Source organism: Manacus vitellinus, unplaced genomic scaffold, assembly GCF_001715985.3.
Source record: "Manacus vitellinus isolate BGI_N305 unplaced genomic scaffold, ASM171598v3 scaffold_6_pilon, whole genome shotgun sequence".
Taxonomy (NCBI): Eukaryota; Metazoa; Chordata; class Aves; order Passeriformes; family Pipridae; genus Manacus; species Manacus vitellinus.
In genome coordinates, this window is record NW_021940750.1 from 31,247,734 (window position 1) to 31,272,431 (window position 24,698).

At 35.7% G+C, this 24,698-nt stretch overlaps 1 protein-coding gene across 12 annotated transcripts in view; it reads left to right on the forward strand.

Moving 5' to 3' along the window:
- EML1 (EMAP like 1) overlaps positions 1 to 24,698 on the forward strand; it is a 125,451-nt gene that overhangs the window by 89,334 nt on the left and 11,419 nt on the right. For 6 of the 12 annotated variants that reach the window (XM_018082540.2, XM_018082541.2, XM_018082545.3 and 3 more), the window contains 12 exons: positions 1,436 to 1,464; positions 2,912 to 2,938; positions 6,085 to 6,214; positions 10,298 to 10,447; positions 11,900 to 11,969; positions 14,428 to 14,538; positions 16,803 to 16,898; positions 17,436 to 17,570; positions 19,126 to 19,225; positions 21,360 to 21,514; positions 22,678 to 22,803; positions 23,074 to 23,205. In XM_018082540.2, coding sequence (XP_017938029.1) covers positions 1,436 to 1,464; positions 2,912 to 2,938; positions 6,085 to 6,214; positions 10,298 to 10,447; positions 11,900 to 11,969; positions 14,428 to 14,538; positions 16,803 to 16,898; positions 17,436 to 17,570; positions 19,126 to 19,225; positions 21,360 to 21,514; positions 22,678 to 22,803; positions 23,074 to 23,205 — 1,261 coding nt within the window. The other 6 variants (XM_018082546.3, XM_018082549.2, XM_008930151.3 and 3 more) reach the window with 3 other exon arrangements.

The following is a 24,698-nucleotide window of genomic DNA, read 5'->3' on the forward strand; positions in this document are numbered from 1 at the left end:
AACACATCATGCTATTTATATAGATGACATTGGCTGTGTATGCCAGCTTGAAGCATGAATTTTGATGCATGATTAAGATGATGGCTGATATGGAAAGTTGCTAAATCGGGAGTAGAATCAGAATTAATTTGGTTTGGTTTTATCATTTGGTAAATGTATTATTCTCAATATAACTGTCAAAGCAAGGCAAAAGGAAAAATACTGTAGAATTATTTGCTACAACTTCTATTGTAGTGAGAGAGAATCTTTTATGCTTAGAAAAAAAACTGTGTCCAAAAATCCAACACAGTTTTGTTTCTTTTTTTTTGTTTGTTTCTCCTTATCTGCCCACTGCAGACTAGGAGCAGATGTGGAGATGGCATCAAGCTCTAGGAATACTTCATGCTTCAGCATTTCTCCATCACAGTGATAGGGCTTTCAGTGCTTTTGGGATCACCTTAAGAAACATACAGCAGTAATCTGATGTTTCAAAAGTTTTATTGGAGTAAAAAAAGAGGAACCGGGAGGAAAAAATAACTGCATAACATGGCTTTTTGTCCATTTCATGCTTCTTCAGAAACAACACCCTCAAGCTTGATTTACAGGGGCAGAGGGCAAAGAAAGCAAATGACTGGCATTTCTTGACAAAGATTCCTTCCTTTTAGCCAGGGTAGTACTATCCAGAGAACTTCTCAGTTTTTCTGCCTCTTCATTCTCAACACACTTTATTTATTTTCCCCTCAAGTTTTCCTAAATTTTTTCTCAAGACAAAAAGACAAACCAATTTCTGGTTGTCTCCCAGGCAGCAGTGCAGTGACAAAGAGAAGGCATTTTAATCACAGTTACGTGTTTTCTGTGTTTTAACAAGTACTGCCATTCACCAAAGAACAATTTGGAAGTTCCATGTTTTATGTGAACTCTTTGGAAAAGCAGGATTCAAAATTTGGTTTGCTCCTTGAATCCAGGGAGAACAAAGTTATGAAGAAAACGAACACTCACACATACAGTGATACAGTAGTTGTCCCCCCCACCACCACCCTTGCTCCACTCATGCAAAGAGATGTTGTAGTTAAGAATATATTCCTGACTGACTGGAAACCAAAAATGATGCAGCTGCTCATGACCAGTTGCTATGTTCTCCTGTAACTGGACTAACTTTGCAGAAGAAGAGAATTTGGTAGTTAATGGAGGAAAATCTATAATTTTGAGAATGTAAGAAGAATTGTATAAAAAAGTTTTAACAACTGCCGTCAAGACACCTCAATGTTTACTGGTTTTAACTGTGTCTGCCTGGTGATTTACCTTGTAAATAATTTAATTGAAAAAGCATTTTTATATGTACACACACAAAAAATTTTATATATTTTATATTCTATTTTATTTTTATATTGATACATTTCTGTACAGAATGTATGTGCATGCTTTTTAAATAGTAATTTCTTCATTATTTTCGCAGCAAACCCAAGGAACCAATGTTCAGTGCAGGTAGGAACTTTTTAAAATTTTTAAGCAGATAACAACTGTGATAACATATTAGAGCTTTTTGTTTGGGTTTTCCTCCCCCCTTCCCACTTCTGTGGATGCCTAGAAACTATGATTGGAAATCTAAACATGATACTTACAGGCTGCTGATGACGTATTTTTAACAAGCTGATCAGTCTGCTCTAGTTTTAATTGACCCAATAGGCTTATTTTACAGTTCTTCTTTGTAAGAAGACAAGAACAAAAAAGGCCGTGTTTTCTTACCTCACATATGTCTTCCCTTTCAAAGCAATATTAAGGTTTTAGTAATTAAAGCAGTGCAAAGTTCCAGCTATGATGCTGTCATGTTAATTTAATCATAAAAGGGAGCTCTCTACAACTGTTGAAGAACGCCACATCTGTCCCAATGCCTTATACTATAATTTCTGAAATTACAAATAAAAGGGTGTTTTGTTACTACAGTTTTGGTAGTCTGTCTTTAATTTGAAAAGCACTTAAATTTTCCTACTTATGTATTATCCCTGCTAAAAGATTTGAAAGTGAAATAGTAGATAAAAGTGAAAGCAGAGTTTGTCCTTGTCATTAGACAGTTAAAACTTTAGAAAAATCTTAATAAAAATATGAAACTGAATAGTACATATAAGAGTTATTTTTGTTCTGGAAAACCAAGGACAACTAAAATAAAGATTTATTTTAACAAAACAAGGAAGGAAAAGAGCCCTGTTAATTTATCAGATGTATCATATTATTTCTATGCCTAGTTCTGTGACGGTAACCATACATTGAGCTGAAAAAGTTCAAGATCTTTTGTTTACTGCCTTGACTGATCAGCATCCAACAAAGCTCTTAAGCCATACTTCGAGGTTTAGTGTAACTGATGTTGAAGGCAATAATACATGAAACTAAGTAAGCCCTTAAGTCTCTTGTGACAATATAATCACAGTTCATGTCCCTTCCATGGAAACTGTTGGTTTAGAAACAGAAAACTTCTGATTTGCACAGAGTATACTTTCCTTGCCTAACATTTCTCCTTCCCTTACACCATGTAAGCAAAGGTGTTTGGAATATTTTTACTTCTGATACTTTTCCCATGAGTAAAGATAAGTAATTAAACAGATGTGACACTACCCGGGTGTCCTTCTCACCTGGACAAAATTCCTACTGAATTTAATAATTTTTTAAAGAAGGTTATACTTGGTATTTTACTGAAGTATATAGTTGCATAATGGAGCTTAAGCTAGTATTTTAGTGGTAGAACTAAACAGAGCCCCTAGCTGAGGAAAAGGGTTTAGAAAGTAATTCCCAACGTATGGCTCAGAGTTTTGTCAAGCCCCAGGTTAGCCTGTAGCAGAATACGACTGGACAGCCCGTAGAGCAAGTATTTAGTGAGTTTATTGTATTCAAACACATCTTTATCTAGCCCTTCTGTCTCTGTCTCTGTAATCACAAGGGAAGCGCCGTGTGACACACTGCAAAGGTAGGCTTCACTTCCAAAACCTCATAGCTCTCGAAGCAAAATGGTTCTGGTGGGATAAAAGCTCCATGTGTAAACAGCTGTTCTCCAACTTGTGCGCATTTTGCAATGTTAAAACATCTAGTTCTTTTGAATTAAACAAAAATATTGTGCCATTCATTATACAGTCTACTGAAATTATAACCCTCGGGTTCACTTTAATCATAATAACGGGTTATAATTTACATTTCTGTGGATTTACACTGAAGAATTTGAATCAGAAAAAAAAAATGTTGAGAGAGCTATATGGCAACACGTGGATGTTCACTGTGTTTGAAATGGCATTCTGCACTTCTGCTGAAATGCATATAGAATTTGCCCCTTTGTTGGCTGTTTCGCTGTTAGCCTAACATGGTCGTAGAAGCCTTGGTTTTTCCCTTGCTTTTTCTTACTGAGTAGGCTGTAGTTTTTCTGAATGTTGAATAAACAGACCTAGGCCTCCAACTAATTTCTCAGTGCTTTTTGCTCAATGTCATAAAACAGAGTTACATTCGGTAAACAAATCATATTGATTTCTAAAGTTTTAGTTAAATGGTAGTGTAAATATGCACATTTTGGATGCATGTTTATATCTGTGGTATAATCACAGATTTATCTGCTTTTTTAGAGATAGCTATATCCTAACAGTTTTTCCACTAATCAGCATCTTTCAACTTTGCAATACATGTAAAATTTCATAAAGCAAAACATGTTTGTTCTAAAGGCAAAGTTCTTTTAGAGAGTCTCTACCTCTGTGTATTCTTTGTACAAATCTATACCTGCAGTCAGTGGTGGTCTCCTTTGCAGATCCTACTGGCATTCATGTGCCTTATTTTAGTTCAGTAACTGTTAATTTTTGCAACAACAATTTCAAATTTACAAAACTGCAGATGTAAAAGATACATTTGTCTAAAAGTTTCACCTTTGGTCTGTCTTTGTAGTTTGATTGATTGTCTGTCTTTACATCTATATCTTCACGTTTAGAACTTCTCTGTCTTAAAAACTTAGTTAAGAAAAGTACAAAGAAAATGATGAAAATTGATTGATTGTGTAGATAATATATCTGGAATAGGAACAAAAATTATTGGAATTGTGAATGGAATGAATGGAATTATTATTACCAAAAGGTAGAAATAAATACACGGTATGAGTTCTGTGCCCCATGCCTGACCTAGTCAGCCTAAGTTCCTCTTTATAGTTAGCAGAAAGAGACACACACGCATTCTGAAGGTGTAACTTATATGCTTGTCATAATATACTTAGTTTACTATACTTTCTAGTATATACTTGCTGTTTCCTAGTCTTGAGTGATTAGGTCAAATGGTTCCACTGTAGATAGCTAAATGCAAGTTTTAGGAGTGTTGTAAGCTTCAGGTGAGAAAAGCAGCTCAGTGAATTAAACTTTCCTTCATTCCCAGTCTTTGATAAGTCAGTAGTTGTCGCTGCTGAAAATCTGTTGACTTCCAGTGCACCAGCATCAGCAGTATTGGCATGTGTTTCAGGCTCATTAAATAGATGCTGCATGCGCATACAAATAGTGCTGTAATGCTTTGCTATTTAATGCTCTGCCCTCTATTTTATTTTCCAATACGGATCTATTGGAGTAGTCTTTTAGAAACAATTCCAATATTCTGTCATTTTCAACAGGCATCTCGAAGTTCCAACCTTCTGTCATCATTATTTCACCATTATTATCACTTCTTTTTAGCATTAAGTTTTCTGTTGTTTTCATTTTATGTCCAAATTCTGTAAATGAAGCTAGAGAGACCTAGCTGTAACTTTACTGTGACAGATCAGGTAGATCTCTTTCCCATGTGAGTTAGTCTAAAGGCAAAATACACATTTAGGTAATACAGCGTAGCTATGATGTTTATTTGTTCAACCAATAATTTTTATTGATTTAGTCAGGATTTGTAGCATATGCATTTTTCCAATTAAAATAAAGCCTTAGTTTTCAAATTAAAAAAAATAATCGTATAGTTGTAATGATACTTAACAATTCATAGCATAATTTTAACAGTCCTAAATTGTATAATTTTTTTCATTTACATGATTTTTGTTACTTTTGCCCTTCCATTTCCTCTGTGCCCACGATTATTCTGTCTAGTAACTCTACAGATGTCACTGACTCCAAAACTGCTTGATTCGCATGAGAACAAGGCTGAACCCCTTGATCTGCCGATGGAGCAGCAAGAGCCAGCACGTTCTGAATCTGGACAAACTTCATCAGAAGTTCACAGGACACCCACTTTGGCCTTGCCACTTCCCAAAAGTCCTAGTCAGACCTTCATGGCATTTCCCAGATCTCCTAGTTTTATAAGCCCCATGAAGTCCCCAAGTCAGTACTTCCAGATCTGTTATTAATCCCTGCTTTTCTCCCCCAAAAATATTTCTTACCAGTTCAACACATTACTTTTAGTATTTTCTTCTAGAAATGTTTACTTTTGTCAGCCAATTTTTTGTAGCTTCTCTCCTGTATGTCATTTTCCTTTCTTTTAATGTGCTGTCATTGTTGTCATTCCTTTTTCAATGTTTAGTAATTCTTGAAGCACATATCTTTTCTGCATGTACATCAGCATGATTCCTCTTACTAATTGTTTGTGTTTCTTATTTCGAATGTATCTCTAGCACTGTATCAAGTGTAAAGTGTATCTTTACACTGAGATGCAAAGAATGCAACTGAGTGTTGGAAAATAATTTAGATGCTGATGCTCAACTGTAAACATTGATTAACAAATAAAATTAATTTTAAGTGGCATTTCTGCGTTAATTGTAATCTTTGATGTATTCCCCTTCATTTTTAATATTTTAAAAAATGTAATATTGTAATATTATTTTTCAGCAAAAAAAGTTTCTATTTCAGACCTTTCAGTTTTGTAGTTCTCATGACATTGTTTAGTTCTAATTCTGCTACTCAGAATATTTAAAGGGAAAGGGACTTCATATGTTTTTAAAAAAATCTGCTTAGTGATTATTATTTAGGATAAAACAACCTGCTAAATTTCTGAGATTGCATGCCATTCTGTAATTGTAATGCACCAAGCTGTTATGTGGGAAGGGATGGAGGAGCACTAGAATTCTCCCCCGATGGCTTTTTTTGTGTAACATTAAACATTTTTGACCTTTTGTAGAGGAAGGATACGTAAAAATGTTTCTTCGTGGACGTCCTGTTACCATGTACATGCCCAAAGAGCAAGTGGAATCTTACAGTTTGGAAGCAAAAGTAGAACTACCAGCCAAGAGACTTAAACTGGAATGGGTGTATCCTTTCTGTGCTGGAAGACTACTGGAAATCAATCATTCCTTAATGATTTGGGTTAAATAACTTTTCGAGCTCGGGTATAGCGGAATTAAGGTCATAGGGTTCATTTAATCAGTGAAACGACATTCAATTGAAAATAGGTGTTAATTTGTTGGGGCTGCTGTTCTTCACCTTGTGAAGTACAGGGTGGCAGCTTAAGAAAGATTTTGCTTAAATGTTGCCTGAAGGTTAAGTCTGAAGCATGCTAATTAGACAAAGATTAAACTAGGCATATCCCAAGAATGTAGTGAGCTGTGATTATTAATTACAGTATGCATAAAACAAGCTCAGGTTTTCTCTGATTCTCAGCATTAATTTATCATTTTAAACTGTTTTATAAAATGTGCACCATTGTCCTTAAGAGGATGCTGCATTCAACTTCAGTGCTTGAGTAAGCCCTCAATTGAGTAGTGCTTTGCAACAGATAGGTGCTTAGCAATAAAATTAATAAAATATCATTTTAAATAATATTTGAATTTATATTTTAAAGTGTGTTTAAACACTGTAAATGTTGAACAACCAGAGTCTTCCACTGGCTTCCATGAGTGGACATAACTAGGGAATTCTACCTTGAAAGAGATCAGTGTTTCATTACATACAGAAATTTTCACGTTTCACTTTTAAGTATAATGATAAAATATATTTTTTATTGAAAAGAGAAAATGACATTTCATTTTTGTATAATGTTATATAATAGATGATTCAAGATAAAATATAAACACAACAAGATAAGTGTCTATTTGTAATATTCATTAACTTTAGAGAGATGAAGTCTTCATAAGGTATTCTATTTTAAGAAAAAGACTTTTTTTTGGTCCCAAATAGTGCAAATAGGAAGTTACTTTGTCTTTATAAAAAAGAAGACAGGGGCCATATAGTCTTTTTAGAAGTTGTATAAATAGAACTGCATGTGGTTTCAGAATATTCAGAGAGTTTCCAAAAGTCTCTTTGTATTCACAAGAGATTAATGACAGATTTAGTAACCATTCTTATTATTCCTGTTGCAGCTGAGCCTGTAGGTTCTATCCCAGTCTGCTGGAACTGCATAGGTAATGCATACACAAATAAATGAAGATGAGTTAAAAAGACAAAAAATCCACAAAATTAATAAACCAGGTGAGATTAGAATGATAAATGCTGCTTGCAGCATTTTACCATATAATTGTTGTACAGGCTCTCACCATGTATCACAACAGAATTGAATTATATCTTTTTACAGTTGCAAGGAACCCCTTGCTTCAGGAGGCTAAGGATGATACAGGGGAAAGTGTTAGAATGTTTGCTGAAACAACAAAACCCCAGCCATGAAACAAAAGAGATTGTCATTAACAGTGTGTAGGTGGAACCTGAAGCCAATATTTCAGACTATTATAAGAAATTATAATTAGAGTAGGTCATGATTTCAGACTCATTAGTTTCTCACTTAAGCTTATTTAAATGACTGGTTATTTGCCAGATGGACTATTATTTTTAGTTTGAATATTCCTATGTCCTTCCAGGTGTGTGTCTGTATACCCAGCAGAATCCTATCTATAAAAGTTGTATATGAATAGAAGAGATATGAATTCATAAAATGATCTAACCCTAAATGGTTATTGAGGGGGGGGGGCAAATTTTTCCAAAAATATTGTGCTAATTTTTTCAGTTTCTAATTTATTTTCAGTTAAACCCAGTCATTATATCCATACTTAAAGTTACAGCGATGACAAGGTATATGAAGTATTAAAAAAAAGAGGGAGAAGGTAATGCCAAATTTACAGACTGTAACAATGAGAAGAAAAGCTGTGGGCAGGAGAATAAAATAATTTAAGGAGAAACACAAAGACAGCAGAAAACCAACCAGTATTGAAGGCATTCATTCCAGTTGAGTTGGAGAAGCTGTGCTGTTTCATTGAAGGGTAACAGAACTCAAGTAGGAGAAAATATCTTTGTAGCAGACAAATGAGCCTGGCTGTGGGATTATAGCCAGAAATGCTCTATAATGTAGGAATGGAGATAGGGAAACAAGATATTGGAGATGGGGTGGACAAATGGAAAGAGCAAAGCAGACTACAACAAGAAACAGAAGGAAGAAAAGCTAATGTGTGTAGAAATCAGGGCATACCAGAACCATAAAGGGGTATTGCAGTTATGGGTAAGCTGAAAACGGTTCAAACCTTTGATATATCATAATATATATTCAGTCACAAAGAAACAGAAATGCTGACTGATGAAGTGTGAGGGAGGGCTGGAGCAGAGGTGGAAAATTCGAGTGAGAAATCAGCACTAGGGACATCAGGGCGGGAGCAGTGGCTTGCCCACATCCATTTGAGAGCAACTCATTTGGCAAGCAGGAGGTTTGAAACAAAAAGTGCAGGCCAAATGAAAGGAAAAGGTCAAGGTAACATTCCCTGAAGTGCCAGCTCACCAAATCCAAGTTGAAGCCACCAAATCCGAGTGTGGGAAACAGTGAGGAGATGCAGGGATCAACCCCAGGAGTTTGCATCTGAGAAAAAAGGCTGATAGAAAGAAACTGAGTGTTTGACAACAGCAGTCATGTGAAGGGTTGAATGCAGCATTGTTCTCCATAGGACAAATAGTAAAGAAAGAAGATTTTCCCTAAAGAATGTAATCTTTCCCTTTTAGTAGCTGTTTTTATGCACTGAGATTTATTCCTAATGAATGTCTGTGTAATGTTTTTGCTTCACTTTTTTAAGAAGTTCTCCTTTTGCCAACTTCAACTGCTGGTTCGCTATAAATTTGATTATGTGTTCTTGAACTAGGGAAATATTATGTTTGCTTCAGTTGGTAATAGTATCTGGCCTTAGAGAGAGAAATAAATTTAAACAAATAAAGCATTGTCCAACAATTTAGAATAGTAACACTAACCTTCACAGACAGCTTCAAAATTGATAGTAAATTCTATGTAATTGAAGATATTGATTGTTTCAATGTCTTCAATTTTAATATCTCATCTCTTTAATATTCTTGAAGTAACTTTGCTGAAATGTTTCAATTGAGGAGTCTAAAAGCTCTATTTCTGAATTCACACTTTGATGACTGGGCATGCAGCACTAGTACTATTGTGTTTATTAGAAAAAACCAGCAAGCTGTTTCTTCTAAAATAGGAATTTAAATAAAAGAACTATTGACCTTATGATTTCAACAACTTTAACATGACTATTTTAGTTTGAGTGGGTTATCATTGACTGTAGAGAATAGTGCACAAGTATCTTTTTTTATATCGTGTAATTGGGGTTCCATTATCTCTCTATACATTTTTCACAGCCAGTTTCTCCATATTGACTGCATTAGAATGCAATTCTGTTTTGCCAAGATTCTGCTAATGCTGTTTCTTTTTGTTACCATAAAAAAAGGAAAGCCAAAATAGTTGTAGTCCCTAATGACTCTTCAAAAGAATAAAACTACATAATTTGGCTGAATTAACATTCAGTCTAAATGAGTTATTTCATTGAATTAATTTTAGATTCATGTTGATATGACTAGCATCAGAATCTGGGCCACTGCCTTTTAAATACTACAAAAATAAATTGGAACGGATGATGTAACCCTTTTATGGTTTGTATCCATCTGGCTGGTCATGTCCACAATAATGAAATCAATCAACCTGCACACAGGGTAATGCAATCAATCCTCCTGTAATGCAGGGAGATGTGCTGAATGACTTGTTAGCATTTCCATCAAGTCTAAATTTTTATTTTAATTAGTCAAGCAGTGTAAATAGTAAATACACCTGGGACAAAATTAACATTGCCTTAGTCTGGTATTTAACAAATTCCAGAGGATACTAAAGGGGTAGTATGTCTACAAATTCCTGTATTCTTTACCATGGATTTTCTGTAGGATAAGTAGGTTTTAAAGTGTGTAAAATACTTTAACTCTCTACTGTAGTAAGGGAGATAGTTCTGAAGGTTGTCAAGTGATAAAGCTGTGCTCAAACTGAGAGATGCAGACTACAAGGGCAGAGATTCCATCTTGTTTTTTCTTATTTTTAAAGTTCTTCATTGGTAAATAATGTTATTGCAGCTTGACCAACACACTAGCTATGGATATAGGGGTCGGGACTGTCGCAGTAATCTCTATCTTCTTCCAACGGGCGAAACCGTGTATTTCATCGCGTCTGTAGTTGTGTTATTCAATGTTGAAGAGCAACTTCAGAGGCATTACACTGGTCATAATGATGATGTGAAGTGGTAAGTCACCTAATAAGTATTCTTGTTTTCTTCATAAAACATTATTTGGGATAGATACACTCATTTTCATTACTCTTCTTTTAGGCTGATTGAACTTTAACTTCCTTGGAATCTGCTCCTTTCCCTTTTTTACATAGGATTGAATTATTGCCCTTCACAAGAGCCTGAGTGCCAGGAAGAGGCTCTTTAGGTTCAATCTAACCTAATAAACCAGTCTTGAGCAGCCTGATTTGTCTGCTGCCATGCATGATTGGGCTTCAAAGCGATTTAACTGTGTCGAAGCTCAGAGGATACTAGATATCAGCAAATATCACTTTCATTAGATTGAAATCTGAATAAACATATGGTTTATCTTGATGGTATCAGTCTGTTTGCAGAGTGTAGCTGAAAAAGAGCACCTGGATTATCTGATGGGCCCAAATGTATGAAATGAGTTTGACATCCTTTCTTCAGATGAGGCATTATGAAACACCTGTTTTCCCTCAAAGTCAGAAATAGACCTGACAACTGAATTTGCTTGAATTGTGAGCATGTTTCATGAATTGAATTGTTAGTATAATCTGGTTGTTTTCCAAGGAGATTTTTACCTTGGACCTGTTCCATCTCATTTCTTTCTTTCAAATTTTCTATCTCTTTAGATATTTCAAAGCTTTCAGGTTTATTGGAAAGAGGATACCTTTCTTCATTTAAAGATGAATTATTGCCACAGTTCATTTTGTAGGGTACTTGGCCTCTAGAATTGCATGCAAAGCAGCTGCAATGAAAAAATAATTTAGAGGATTTTAGGGCAAAAATAGACTGTACTCCAGGCTTTATGAAAAATTTTAGGTTGCTTTTTCTTAGAGGCATTAATTAACATTGATCATAGTTTTTAGAACCTCAGTTTTAATTTTTGAATCAAAATTCTCAATTTCTGTATCCTTTCTTACTAAAGGACTTTTTTACCTTTTGAAAAGCATTAGAGGAAGTTGGTGTCTCCCTGTAAAAGTCACTGATTATCTGGTCATACAGTCTGAAGAGCGTTGTTTGACTGGATACAACTATTTGCTCTGGAGGACTGTCACTAGACAACATTTATGGGACTGACCAGATCTCTGCAACCACTGTTTAAGACAGCTGAAGTTCGATAAGTAGCTCAAACTGAAAACTCCTTACACACTGCACTCATTTAAACCTAGGGGAGGTGAATCCTGGAGCTTGTTTGATACATGTTTTGAGGTATTAGGACTTAAGCAAATTACTGCCTTGTTCATAAGGGAAGAAGAGTTTTTTGAATACGAGGGAATGACAATTGCTTTAACAGTTCTGTTTTTATATTTTTAAGAAGTTTACATGTATACTGTGTGCTTTATGTGACTAAAACAGGGCTATTTATTACAAACTCAAGTAATAGTTTGATGAACTAGATAGTAAATGGCTTTAAGTTTGGCCTCTCCTTCTTTTCTTTTTTAGCCTGGCTGTTCATCCTGATAGGATCACTATAGCAACAGGTCAAGTTGCAGGGACATCCAAGGATGGGAAAGTGAGTGACCACTTTGCTGATGTATAGTTGCATATATTTTATAAGAATATGTTATTAAGAAGATACATACTATATTCTTTTCATGTTGCAGTTAAATTGGTCTTACATTTTTGGACTGAACAGAAGCAAAACTTAATTTTAGAGTGCCTATTGCACTCTATCACAGTCACCCAGTTCCATTGTCAAGATTGGTCAGTGGTTTCTTCTCCCATGACTTAGACTGAAGGTAAACTTGGAGCTGGTCTCTGAGAGGTATGGAGGGATAAAGCTACAAAGGAGACCTGAGAGGGCAGATGGATGTGGAGAAAAGGAGGAGATTAAATTGTACAGAATACAACTTAATTTCTGATCACAGCTACCAAACCAAACTACAAATAAGAATGGCTTTGGGTTGTTTGCTGAAAAAAATAAACTCTTGCTTTTGCCATCATCTAAGCAAGAATATTTTTCTCTTTGTTATTACCTGTGTTATCATAAGCTTAGCTTTAGGCTAGGAATTTATTTGAACAGAGTAGGATGAACATTGCTCCAAAGAGCTAAGAAAAGTGAGAAAGAATGGGGACAAGCAGAGGCAGGAAAACCATGAGGACAAAGTTACTCAGCAGAGTATGCAGCTGTTGTCACAACCAAACTATTGAAAATTTTTGGTAGATACCAACAAAGAATTTTAGTATAAAAACCAGATTATCAATATGCTAACTGAGTGTTGTGATTTAACCCCATCTAGCAATTAAGTACAACACAACCACTCACCCAACCTATCCCACCCTCTAGTGGGATGGGGAGGAGGATTGGAAAAAGTGTAAATCCTGTGGTTTGAAATAAGAACAGATGATGATGATAATGATTACTGTTATATTGTAATAAAATAATAATGACAATAATAAAGACAACAAAACAAGAGAAATAACACCCAAGAAAAATAAGTGGAGTGTGATACAGTTGCTCATCACCTGCTGTCCCCCAGCAGTGATTGGCCCCTCCCTGCCAACACCCCCAGTTTATATACTGGGTATGATGTTCTGTGGTGTGGAATATCCCTTTGGCCAGTTTGGATCAGCTGTCCTGGCCGTGCTCCCTCCCAACTTCTTGTGCAGCTCCTCACTAGCAGAGCACGGGAAACTGAAAAGTCCTTGACTTAGGGTAAGCACTGCTCAGCAACAACTAAAACATCTATGTTATCAACATTATTCTCATACTGAATCCAAAACATAGCTCTCTACCAGCTACTACAAAAAAATATAACTCAATCCCAGTCAAAGTGAGGACAATGAGGAAAACAAAATCCCAGTTGTGCAATATAAAGTTTATGTAAAGGTAACTTAGCTGAGTAACATAAACTAATAATTTTTATTGTGTATCAGAGAAGTCTCTGGCGTTTATTTTTTAACTTCATAAATACAATTACCATTGTGTTTGTGAAATAAAATTTAAAGGTCTGATGGCTATGCTTGAGAGGAATGTGCTATATAGGTAAACTTACATCAAAGCCATTTATATAACTGAGGTACTGTTGTGGCCTTGATTTTTTTTTTTTTTTAATATATATACTTATGTTGAAGGACAGTTTTGCTACTTATGAGCAAGAAAGACTGATGGTTGTCGCTTTTTTTCTGATATGGTAATAAAGCCTATTCATTTCCGTTCAAATGGATGGGAAAATAAGGGAAATAAAGCATGGCCCTTGTTTTCCTGCCGAGGTTGAGGGTTGATGGTTCTGTGTTGAACTCCTGGCTGTGTTTAAGATTAAACTCCATCAGCAAGTGCTTCCCGGGGCCGCCCCCTGGTGGATTTGGGAGGCAGCGCTGCCGCCGAACCTGCTCTCGGAGCCAAAGGCCGAGGGAAACGAGGGAGGGAGGGAGGGAGGGAGCACCACGGAGCTTTCCCAGGGAGTTGATCTTGGGCCAGCATGTATGCCTGGAATTTTATTTACAAAAACCAATCTCATTTTGATTACGGTTGCAAAGAAGAGTCTGAAGATACAGTTCTTTTCCCCAGCCATTTTTATGACATTGAAATTAATAACATTTTAGAAATTTTTAAGCTTCTTTTTGCACTTGCTCTTTGACACTTACCAGAATTATCTCAGTTGGTACAGTTTAAACTGTTCCTGGACTTGCCAGTAAGTCCCACGTCACAAAGTCATCAATAGTTTTCACTTCATGAAGAATATCTCAGTGGCCATTAACTTCAGTGAACAAACTGAGATCAGTGAGACCTGATGTGCTGTACACTCTGGACAGCCAGTCCCAGAGATTGGTCCTAGATACAGTAATCAACAAACTGTTTGTAGTGTATCTGTGCTTACACGGGTGACTCTAGAGAAGTTCTGATAATTTTCATACCTTAAATTTTGATAAAATATTTTGGGTTTTTTCAGACGCATTCTCATTTTTTAAAACCCTGATGATTTTTTGCCATCATTGTTTCAGTTGATTTTTTTATGTGTCTTTTACAGCAATTACCACCACACGTGCGTGTCTGGGACTCTGTAACTCTGAATACGCTGCATGTCATCGGAATGGGGTTTTTTGACCGAGCTGTCACTTGCATTGCTTTTTCTAAATCTGTAAGTAAATGAATAGTCATATGAAGACTCTTTGCTGGAAAGGTGTTTGAAGTCTTTCAAATTTAACTTCCTTGATCAAAAAAAACTTCCTGTCTACTTTCTGGTTCCTCTCTAGAGGAGGAAGGTTTGCAATCCATTTTTTCCAACAGTTTAGGTTGCTATTAAAGTTAACAATATCTCAGCAGTCTCAGAGATCTATCTTGTGCTTAAAATAATCTGCAATTAATTTCTTCGTGGACAAGCAGTTGCAGAAATACTTGTGTACTTAAAATTTCAGTATCTTTAATTGTCTTGAATCATCTTATTCTGTTTCTTCCCACATGAGAAAGTTACTCTCTCTGCATCTTTTTACCACCTTGCTGTGCCCAAAAAGGGTTGATTAAAGACCTTTAAAAAGTGGAAGCTCCCATGGGAGAAGCAAAACATTTTGCTTGAAAACAACAAAGGCATATGGATAAAGGATTGTAAAGAAGTAGAATCCTGTTGTTGGCCTTTTGGCACCATCCTTAGAATTCTAATCTATCAGAGAGGTAAAAAATTAAACCATGTGCTGATACAGGCAGCATTCAAGTCCCATATAAAAACACGAGTCTGAGACCTGACACGTGCAAGTCTCAAAGCCCTCTACGTACAACAGAGTAAGCAGAGTATGTGGTGGTGTCTGGTTGTCTTGAGACCATTTTTAAATAAGAGAGGACTAAATGGTGTATTCCCTAGGCAAAATGTATGTCAGTGAAAGTTTCTACAAACATTTGAAATCCATTGATGACAATGTTTTATAGAAAGTAGACAAGAGAGAAGTGAGTTGGGAGAACTGGTTGGGAATACAAAGGTGAAAGCTAACGCAGTTCAAGATCACCTTTTGAAGGATAAATAAAAAGGAATAGTGAGCAAATGCTCTGTTAATACCTCCCTGGAGAGATAGAGGTGTTTAATAACAGAAGATTGCTATTAGCATATGCCAGGAGAAAGCAGATGTTTAATGTGTTTGCTTTATGCTGTGATTTCTCTCATAGCTTGGCTTGTTCTGAGCATCCCTTCCCATTTTGTAGCAGTACTGCTTCCTTCAGTCCTGTCTCTGTCCCACCTCTTGAGTTGACTTGGCACAGCTATTTTTGTAGCTGTGTCTGAGATATGTATGGCGGGCCTGATTCATCAGGGGACAACCAAACAATCTCATATATAAAAAAATGAAGCAGAGTTTTCTTGGCTTTTCTTTTCCCCACAAAATTGATCTGTTCCCCAAACAGGCTCTCTCTGTGATAGCCCAAACTTTTGGGGTGGCTCAGCTCAAGCAGCAGCAATAAGCAGCTGTGCTGTGGGTGGCAGATGGAGGAGTGTTTGATCTGCTCGATCTGTTCCTGCGAGCTCATCTGCAGTCAAAACTAATGTAACTGATGCCAGGAGCAACAGGATACAAAAAATCCTGGGTTGGAAAGCAGTTGGACATTCCTTGATGGTTTGTTCCATTGTACACTCAGCTAGGAAGAACACCAAAGAAATAGTGAAAAATGGTCCAAAAAGTTCCTTCCAGATAGGTACTGAAAAAAAATCTGATGATTATGCAGCAGTTCCCATCACTACTGAGACAGATGTTGGTCAGCCCCTCATTCAGGCAGGATCTTGGCTGGAGTTCTTCATCCAGCTTCTGGGTTCACACATCAGAAAAATGGGTACCAACAAGTGAAGGTCTAGGAAATATGATGCATGAAGAAAGACTGAAGGAATTAGGGTAATTAAGATTAGAAAGAGTGATAGAAGGTATAACTATAAAAAAGACACCTGTCAGAAATAAGTTGTTTTCTAATTTCTTACTACATTCCCTGATTTTCATCCATTTTACCAGTATGAAAAGTAAATTTTTCCCTGTGTCCATATAGATCTGAGAAGAAATAATTGTTTTTAATTGCAAAGAAAGAAACTCAGTATGATTATCAGGAAAAGCTTTCTTAATGAACTAGATAATAGTGTATAGTTTGCCTTTGGAATTTCTACCACTGTATGTTTGTAGAGACCTCATTCCTGCCATTTGTCTGCAGTTTGCAAGAGCCCCTTTTCTAGATCCCTTTTTTAGCCCTGTTTTTCAATTATTCTATAAATTATTATATTTTATGGAGATCTACGGATAACTAAAGGTATAACAGTTAAAGTGTAAATATGTATAAATATTTCCACTTACTCAGAAGCATTTATTTTGAATTTGCATTTGTATGTTCCTCATGTTGGTTGGATGGTGCATTAATATTTTCCATGTTTTGCTTCAGAATGGAGGAAGTAGCCTGTGCTCTGTGGATGATTCAAATGACCATGTGCTTTCTGTGTGGGACTGGCAGAAAGAAGAAAAGCTGGCAGATGTCAAGGTGTTGCAATAAGATATTTTGTACTACTTGCTTGTATGTAGATCTGGATTTCTTGTCATAAAATGTCTTTCTGTATTTAACTTCATGTGCCTTTTTAACGTTTTTGCTTTATAAAAGACAAAGAAAATGAAGAAAGGGAATATTTTCTCTCTGAGACTATCCTAATAGTTTGTCTTGTTTTAATTTTGCTGTTGTTGTAATTCTAAAATTGAATTGAAAATTCTAGGCAGGAATAATAACAGCATAGATTGTAATAATAAGTGCAGAAACAAAATGTCTTAAACTAATCTTTTGTGTAGAACTTTTCATTATCTGACGTGATTTTGAAGGATAAATTTGGATCCTAACTTATAAAGTCATGAAATACTTTGACTTCAAAGTGTTCTACCAAAGCATTCCAGACTATGTCAGTAAATTAATAGCTCAGAATTTTTCTTAAATCAGAAGTATCAATTTATCTAACTAGAGAACCATGTAATAGTTTTGTTTTCTTTGAATTTTAGATTTTGATACAATGTTTTTCTTTTTCCTTCCAAGTGCTCTAATGAGGCTGTATTTGCTGCAGATTTTCACCCTACTGATACAAATATAATAGTTACTTGCGGAAAATCACACCTTTATTTTTGGACACTAGAAGGGAATTCCCTTATTAAAAAGCAAGGATTATTTGAGGTAAAATAAAACATTTCCCTAATTTTATGTTTATAGTAATGTTACAGTCATACAGGTTAAGGGTTAGTAAGGTTTGAGTAAATCAAAACAACTGATCATTATTAAACTTGAAATTTTGCAGAAGCTCAGGTGGCATTCATGTTATGGTAAAACTTCCACATTCGAGTGTTCTAATGAAATTATCATGCTGTTTTTCTTTTTCCTATATTCTTTGTAGTACACACCTCCACGCTCCCACCACACCCCCTCTCCCCACAAAATAAAATTGCCTTAAAATCTCTGTGATTACCTCAGGTTAAAAATCCAAAACAAAAAAAAAACCAAAAAAAAACCACAAACCAGAAAAAACCAAAACAAAAGACCAAACCAACAAACAAACAAAAACAAAAGCAGAAACAGAGAGAGTAATATATGCTGGAGGGTTTTTTTATTATTTTGTTAAAGGAAAGATTTGCAAAACCCCATAAAATGTGTATATCAGTCTTTTTTCCTTTTCCTCTGTTCTGCTCAAATACATACATATGTGTAATTCAAATACAGATTGAGCTGACCACTATTTGGAAAATATAATTTTTATTTCAAGATTTGATTTGGTTTTGTTCTTAAATACAGACTAAGGTCTACAGCAGCTGCATGCACAAATGAGGGGTGTTTATGTAACTCCAGTAGGGCTTAGGTAGCTGCTTGTGGAGTCATGGCTCACAAGTGTAGCCAAAACAACTTTTTTGCAATCTCAGTTAATATACTTTGTGTGAAATCAGGAGGAGATGCTGAGATGATGCATTTAAATTCTGTTACATTTTATTTTTCCATGCATTTTTAACTCCTAAGCTGCTTGGGCAAATTTGTCCCTCGGTTTTAGCTCTGTTACTCTTGATAGTTGTTGCAGACAGAGAAGTGTGGTGGCCCTAGTTGAGAATAGTTCTTAGTTTGAGGGAGGAAGAGGTCATACACACAGGTTGTCAACAAGGAATGCAAATAATATCCTTAGACGCTACTACGGAATTTTTTGTTCCCTTATACATTTCATTGTTTTGTTGCTATCACTATCTTGAATGCAGGGTCTCAAAGCAACATTTCCATTACTGAACCCTGGGACTCTTTCACAAGATGATTCCATAAATCTTACACTATAGCCAAACTCTCCAGTGATATTTTTTTCTCCTAGAAACTTTGGAGTTAAAAATTATAATAATAAAGCTTGTTTGCATCTTAGTCCATTTCTAAATACTTAAAGTATTTGGGATTATGTGGTAGTTGGGGGATTTGGTTTATCTCAAAGCATTCCTGGTCTTGTGTTAAATGTTGACAGGCCTTCTCACTCTGTCCCCAACTTGCAGTTAAAGATTGTGGGATTGGGCCACCAACCTTCACTGTTGCATTTTTTACCCTTGCACAGATTAACTGTTTAGACCATAGGAATGTGTTTAACTCCTGTGTACATATTCAAGTAATAATAGAGCTGTATAAGACTAAACTAAATTACTCAAATGCTTACAGTTAAAATGAATGGGTTGTGTGTTGCTGTGAGTGTATATTTTTCATAACCACGCAGAAACAAGAGAAGCCAAAGTTTGTCCTGTGTGTGACCTTTTCTGAAAACGGTGATACTATTACAGGAGACTCAAGTGGAAACATTTTGGTATGGGGGAAAGGTAAGATAAAACTTCACTATTAACTTTAATCTTAATATTAAACACTGTGAAATTTTACAGGAGTGTAGAGGTTCATTTTAAGAAGAATAAATTTTGTTTTATCTTTAATTCTTTCCTAAGACTAATCCAGCAGATTGTGCCTGAATTCTTCTCTACAAGAACCTAAAGAACATCAATGCCTAACTGCTAGAGCAAAAAATTCTATAGAATGTGTTCCCTATGGTTAAATACTGAATCACAGAGCTATACCAGCATTTTACTGATGTAAGAAATAGCAGGAAAAATTCTTTTCCTAATGAATGTGATAGAAAGAAACATTATTAATGTAACTGATGATCTCCAGTCTCCTGTACTGTCATTCTACTGTTTGCAGAAATTATACCTATTGACATACACTTTTAAAAAGACAACAAATAGCTTTATTTGTTTTCCTAGGAAGTCAAATTAAATATATTCAGATCTAATTGAATTCCTCAGCTTTATTTCGAAAGAACAGATGGATAGGAAGAACTTCTTAAAAAAGCACTTTCTAGTAAGAAGAGACTTTTTTTTTTAGGTAGCAGAAGGCAGTGCCTGCCAGAGGGCAAACAGCAGCAACATCCTAAATGTTTGCTTAGTGCATGATATGCCATGCATAGGAATAAGGAGAATCCCTTGAAGGAGGCTTTATTAGTAAAGAAAGAAGGGAGATGAATGACAGCTGCTTCTTATTTACTGAGTGCTTTCTCCCAAGATATTCGAAGAGTATAAGATCCGGAAGACAACCCAGTGAATCAGTTACACAGTTGAGCCTTACTGAGCTGTTTTTGCAGTCTTTTTTTTCATCCAAGGACTATTAGCCAGTTCTCTCCTTGTCCTTTTGACCTCTACACTGCTTTTGAGGAAAGGGGTGGATATGGTGTTTGTAAGTCGGCTTCTCTTTTATTTCCCCTTCCCTTTTCCTATGGTGATTTAAAGCAAGACACAAAACACTTTTCCTTCATTTTAGACATTGCATAGTCCCATCTCCCTGTTCTTTGCTGTTATTTTGGACTGCCAAGAGACAAGGGAGATAGTGGCAGCTGCTGGCATGGCAGAGTCATTGCACCGCTCAGGGGCCAGTTTGCCATCATGCCAGTAGACTGCAAGGAACCTCTTCTGCCCTTTCTCCCAGGAATGAAAGGGAATTCTCAGTGTGCTCAAGTTCTCCTCACCTTCTGCCAGCTCTTTTGGGTTGGGCAAAAATGTTGTTCTTGTTTTTCTCTCCTAGTACAGTGTACTTTCTATGTCTTCATTACTTTTGACTCAGAGCTCTATGTTCAAGTGAGGGCTGCTTCTACCAGGTCAGAGTACCCTCAGCAAAAACTTCTCCTAGTAGACATCAATTGTACCTGACACATTATATCCACAGATGTGGGTGAAAGCAAATGGGATTCATAAAGGAAAAGGCAGTTGTTTCATCCTAACTTGTATCAGTTCCTCATTTGTGCTATACATCAGGTTAGCCAAGCTTTGATGCAAGGTGCACATTTCAGTAATAGCAATAGTAATAGTAATAATCATTTCTCTGTGCTTCATAATAATAATGCTTCATCAAATTAGAAATACTTAATCTAATGTAGTTGGTTCTGAGGCTGTTTTGAGTCTAAGAAAGTACTTGAACAAGCCAAGTTCACCAATAAAGAAGTACAAGGTCTTTTGGAGGGTGATTCAGGACATTCTACCAGATGTACCAGGATCTGTAGCTTAGTTAGGTTTTAGTCCAAGTTCAGTGTCTGGAGGCTGTGGAATGTCCTTGCAGGATGACAAGTGACTGGGTTATGATTTCTTTGTTGATAAGGTATGTAGTGCTACTACATCAAATGTGATGTCAAATAATTTGGCTTAAACTGCCATGAAAGGTTTAAATGAACCTATTTTACTTTGAGCTAGACTGAGTGAGTATGTATTCTTTTCATTTTTGAGATGGGGGAATATATCCTAAGATGTACTAATTCAGCCTCTTCTGTGCGTTTGTGTGTTTTCATCCAGCACTTTTACCACTGTTTAGATATAATTCTTGAAAGGTAGTAGGGAAATAGAGCAAAAAACCTGGGGGGGAACGAGCTATTAAGCCAGTTATTTCAGTAGTAATGTCTTTTCTCCTTCTGCCCAGGTACCAACAGAATAAGCCATGCAGTTCAAGGGGCACACGAGGGTGGGATATTTGCGCTGTGTATGCTGCGAGATGGCACGTTGGTATCAGGAGGTGGAAAAGACCGAAAGCTGATATCTTGGAATGGAAATTACCAAAAAATTCACAAAACCGAGGTGATGTTGCCTATCTTGAAATTACTCTGCTCCTCAAAATGAAATTCTAGCTGTCTTCTAAACATGGCTTTTTTTAATCATTTTTTTTCTTATGGGTATGTATTCTGAGGGAATGCAAACCAGTGTTGAAATGCAATATCATTTGAGCAGTCAGGTCATTCTTGTGATTGACTATTCATTAAGATAATATTTGCTTTTAAAGTTCTGTTGTAAGTGGAAAACGAATCTTGTATTTGTATCTTTTCGTATTGTTTCTTCCTTTCTTTACAATTAATAATTTAAAGTAATTTTTAACTTCAGAGTATTACAGTATTAAAATATTTTTGTGCTTTCCTCTTTCCCAAAATGATATGATGATTTTTTGGGGCTGTAGTACTCAGAGTTTTTCATTAATTTCTTGGTTGATGTTGTTGACTTTTGTATATAATTAAAAAAATCTGGAAATTAATCCAGTTACTATGTAGGAACTTAAAAGCAGAATTTGTTTGGACAGAACTACGTGATTGTTTACATACTGAGTGTGAGAGCAATCAGCATATAAAACTGAGGAAAGGTTTCAACTCTACTACATAATATTAAATGTTGCAAATATATATGCAACTGGAATGGCATGTGAATGTTTGTAATTAACTTTTTAACACAGTACAAGGTGTGCTTGTTGTGCTGTTAATAACTCTGGTGTCCTTCTTTTTCTCTTATTTGTTCATACTCTGGTATTCCTTGTTATTTTACGCCTTACCTTGAACAGTATATTGGAGATTTGCACTGACTCTTTCAGAACCCAGGCTGCAATTAAAGAAACATTCATTCCGAGAAAGTGCTCTGAGTAGAAATGCTTAGTCTGATATCAGAGCTGCAATTAAATAGGATTAAGTTAACACAGCATGAAGGAACCTTTTCTGTTTGTTGAAATACTTGGTTTATCTGTACAAATGGAGTGTTCTGTAGATAAGGATGTCTTGTCTTGTAGTGTTATAAAAACAGTTACTGAACTGATGCAAGTTGTTTTAAAGTTTTGCAAATCAGGCACATATATTCATCTATTTGATTCCTTCTCTGCGCAACATTTATTAAAACACATTTGCTAGGCCATGTGTCTTTAAAATTAGCAACACTTGACAGATTGTCTGACTTACTTGTCCTTTTGTCTGTTATGACCACAGATTCCAGAGCAGTTTGGTCCAATAAGAACAGTAGCAGAGGGAAAAGGAGACGTTGTATTAATAGGAACCACTAGAAACTTTGTCCTACAGGGCACACTATCAGGAGATTTTTTCCCAATTACCCAGGTAAGCTGGGTTGCCTTACAAGAGCATTTCTAGGTGTGTAATAGCAGTAAAGATATTGCTTAAAGTTAAGTTTCATAAATGTGCATCTATTGATTTATTATTACAGCGCCTTTGGCAATAAATAACATTATAAATATGTATCTATTTAGAACTAACTTTTTTTAATGCTTTAATATATAGTTTGGTCATTTAAATTTAAAACTAAACATTTAAAGATGTTTAGTTTTGATGGTCTGTCCTTCTTGTCAAGAAACATTTTTGCTTGTCTAGGGTCACACTGATGAGCTCTGGGGACTTGCAGTCCATTCCTCTAAACCTCAGTTCTTCACATGTGGACATGACAAACACATTACTCTCTGGGATGCTACCACCCATCATCCTATCTGGGACAAGATTATAGAGGTATAAATTTATTGAACACAGCTCTCCTGTTACAGAAATTCTGTAATTCTTCTCTATATGTAGTATAGTAATTCTGGTTTTTCTTGACATTATTGATTAAAACTATCTTCTTTTTGAAATTGGTTGTAAAACTCTTAAAAACAAGAATTTAAAACCCTAGTCTATATGAATCTATGTGCTATATTATATAAAAGTGTACAGTGGTGTTGACATTTATATTTTTTTTTATTAGGAAGAGAGCCACAAATATAAATCTGGGCAATATTTATCATTTAAAAGTAATTCTGTCAGGATTAGTACTACTACCCCTATCTTGAGCATGATAGTCGGAATAAAGAAGGAAAAGAATGTTTTGAGGGTATTGTTATTTCCTGTAATTTATTAGCATTTTTATACATCTGGTTCACAAATAAACAAATGTTTAGAATTTCCCTTTCTATCTCTGGTGTGAAACTTGGTGTTTAGGCACTGCAGGAATCCTGAGTGGAGGCTCAATTTTGAACTGTACTTAGGCACTCTGTGCATCTGCAAACTCATGATGACTTTGTGGTGACAAGTGATCTTGCTTACTATATGCATCACCAGGAATTGATTTTTAGAGTACATTTTTTGGACACCTGATCAGTCTTCTAATTGTTTATCCATAAGAAGGCATTTGCTTATCTTCTAGAGACAGTGCTTTTATCTCTCTGAGATGCCACTATCTCCTTCTTTCAAACATTCTTCTCTTTACATTTTCTTAATAGATGTGTGAGCGTGTTTTTTTGGAGGTACATGTACTGATCATAATAACCAAGTTATTTCTGAATCTTTTTATCTGCCCTCTGTACAGTGGAAAAGTTCAAAAGTTACTACAAGGAAAAGAAAACAGTACCTGGTGTAGATATGTACCAAATACCCAGGTTTGCAAATCAAACTGTAGCTAGTAACTTAGAGGCAATCCTCATGTTGCTGACTAAAGTTTTTTCTTTGTCATATAGTAAATAATCCCTTTCGGTTTACATGAAGTTTTGAAAAACTTTATTATATAACTTTTTTTATAAAAAGGCTTTTCGTTTTCAGGCCTACATAACAGTTTAACTTACAGCTAGTATTGATCAGACTTCTTGAATACAACACATCTGCAATAAGTGTACATTCTTGCATCAGGTTGAATTCTTAACAGAATTGCTTTTTGCCAAGTTGTCCCTCAAGGTATCCTTCTCCAGTTGTATGCTCTTGTTAAATCATACTTGCTTGGTGAATGTGGAAGTTGGAATTTATTCTGTGTAACCAAGGTCATATTTTTCTTGACTTCCAAATTGACTGGAGAGAACAAAACAACAGTTCCGCTACCCCAGAGATGGAGCCATATTTTCACAGTTCAGTGTCTCGGTTATAAAGATAGATTGTCCACTAGTCTCAGAAATTAAAATAAAGGAAAATATAGGTATTTCTTTTAATTAAAAAAAAAAAGACATCAATAATGCTAAGTATGTGGCCCGAGAAGCAGG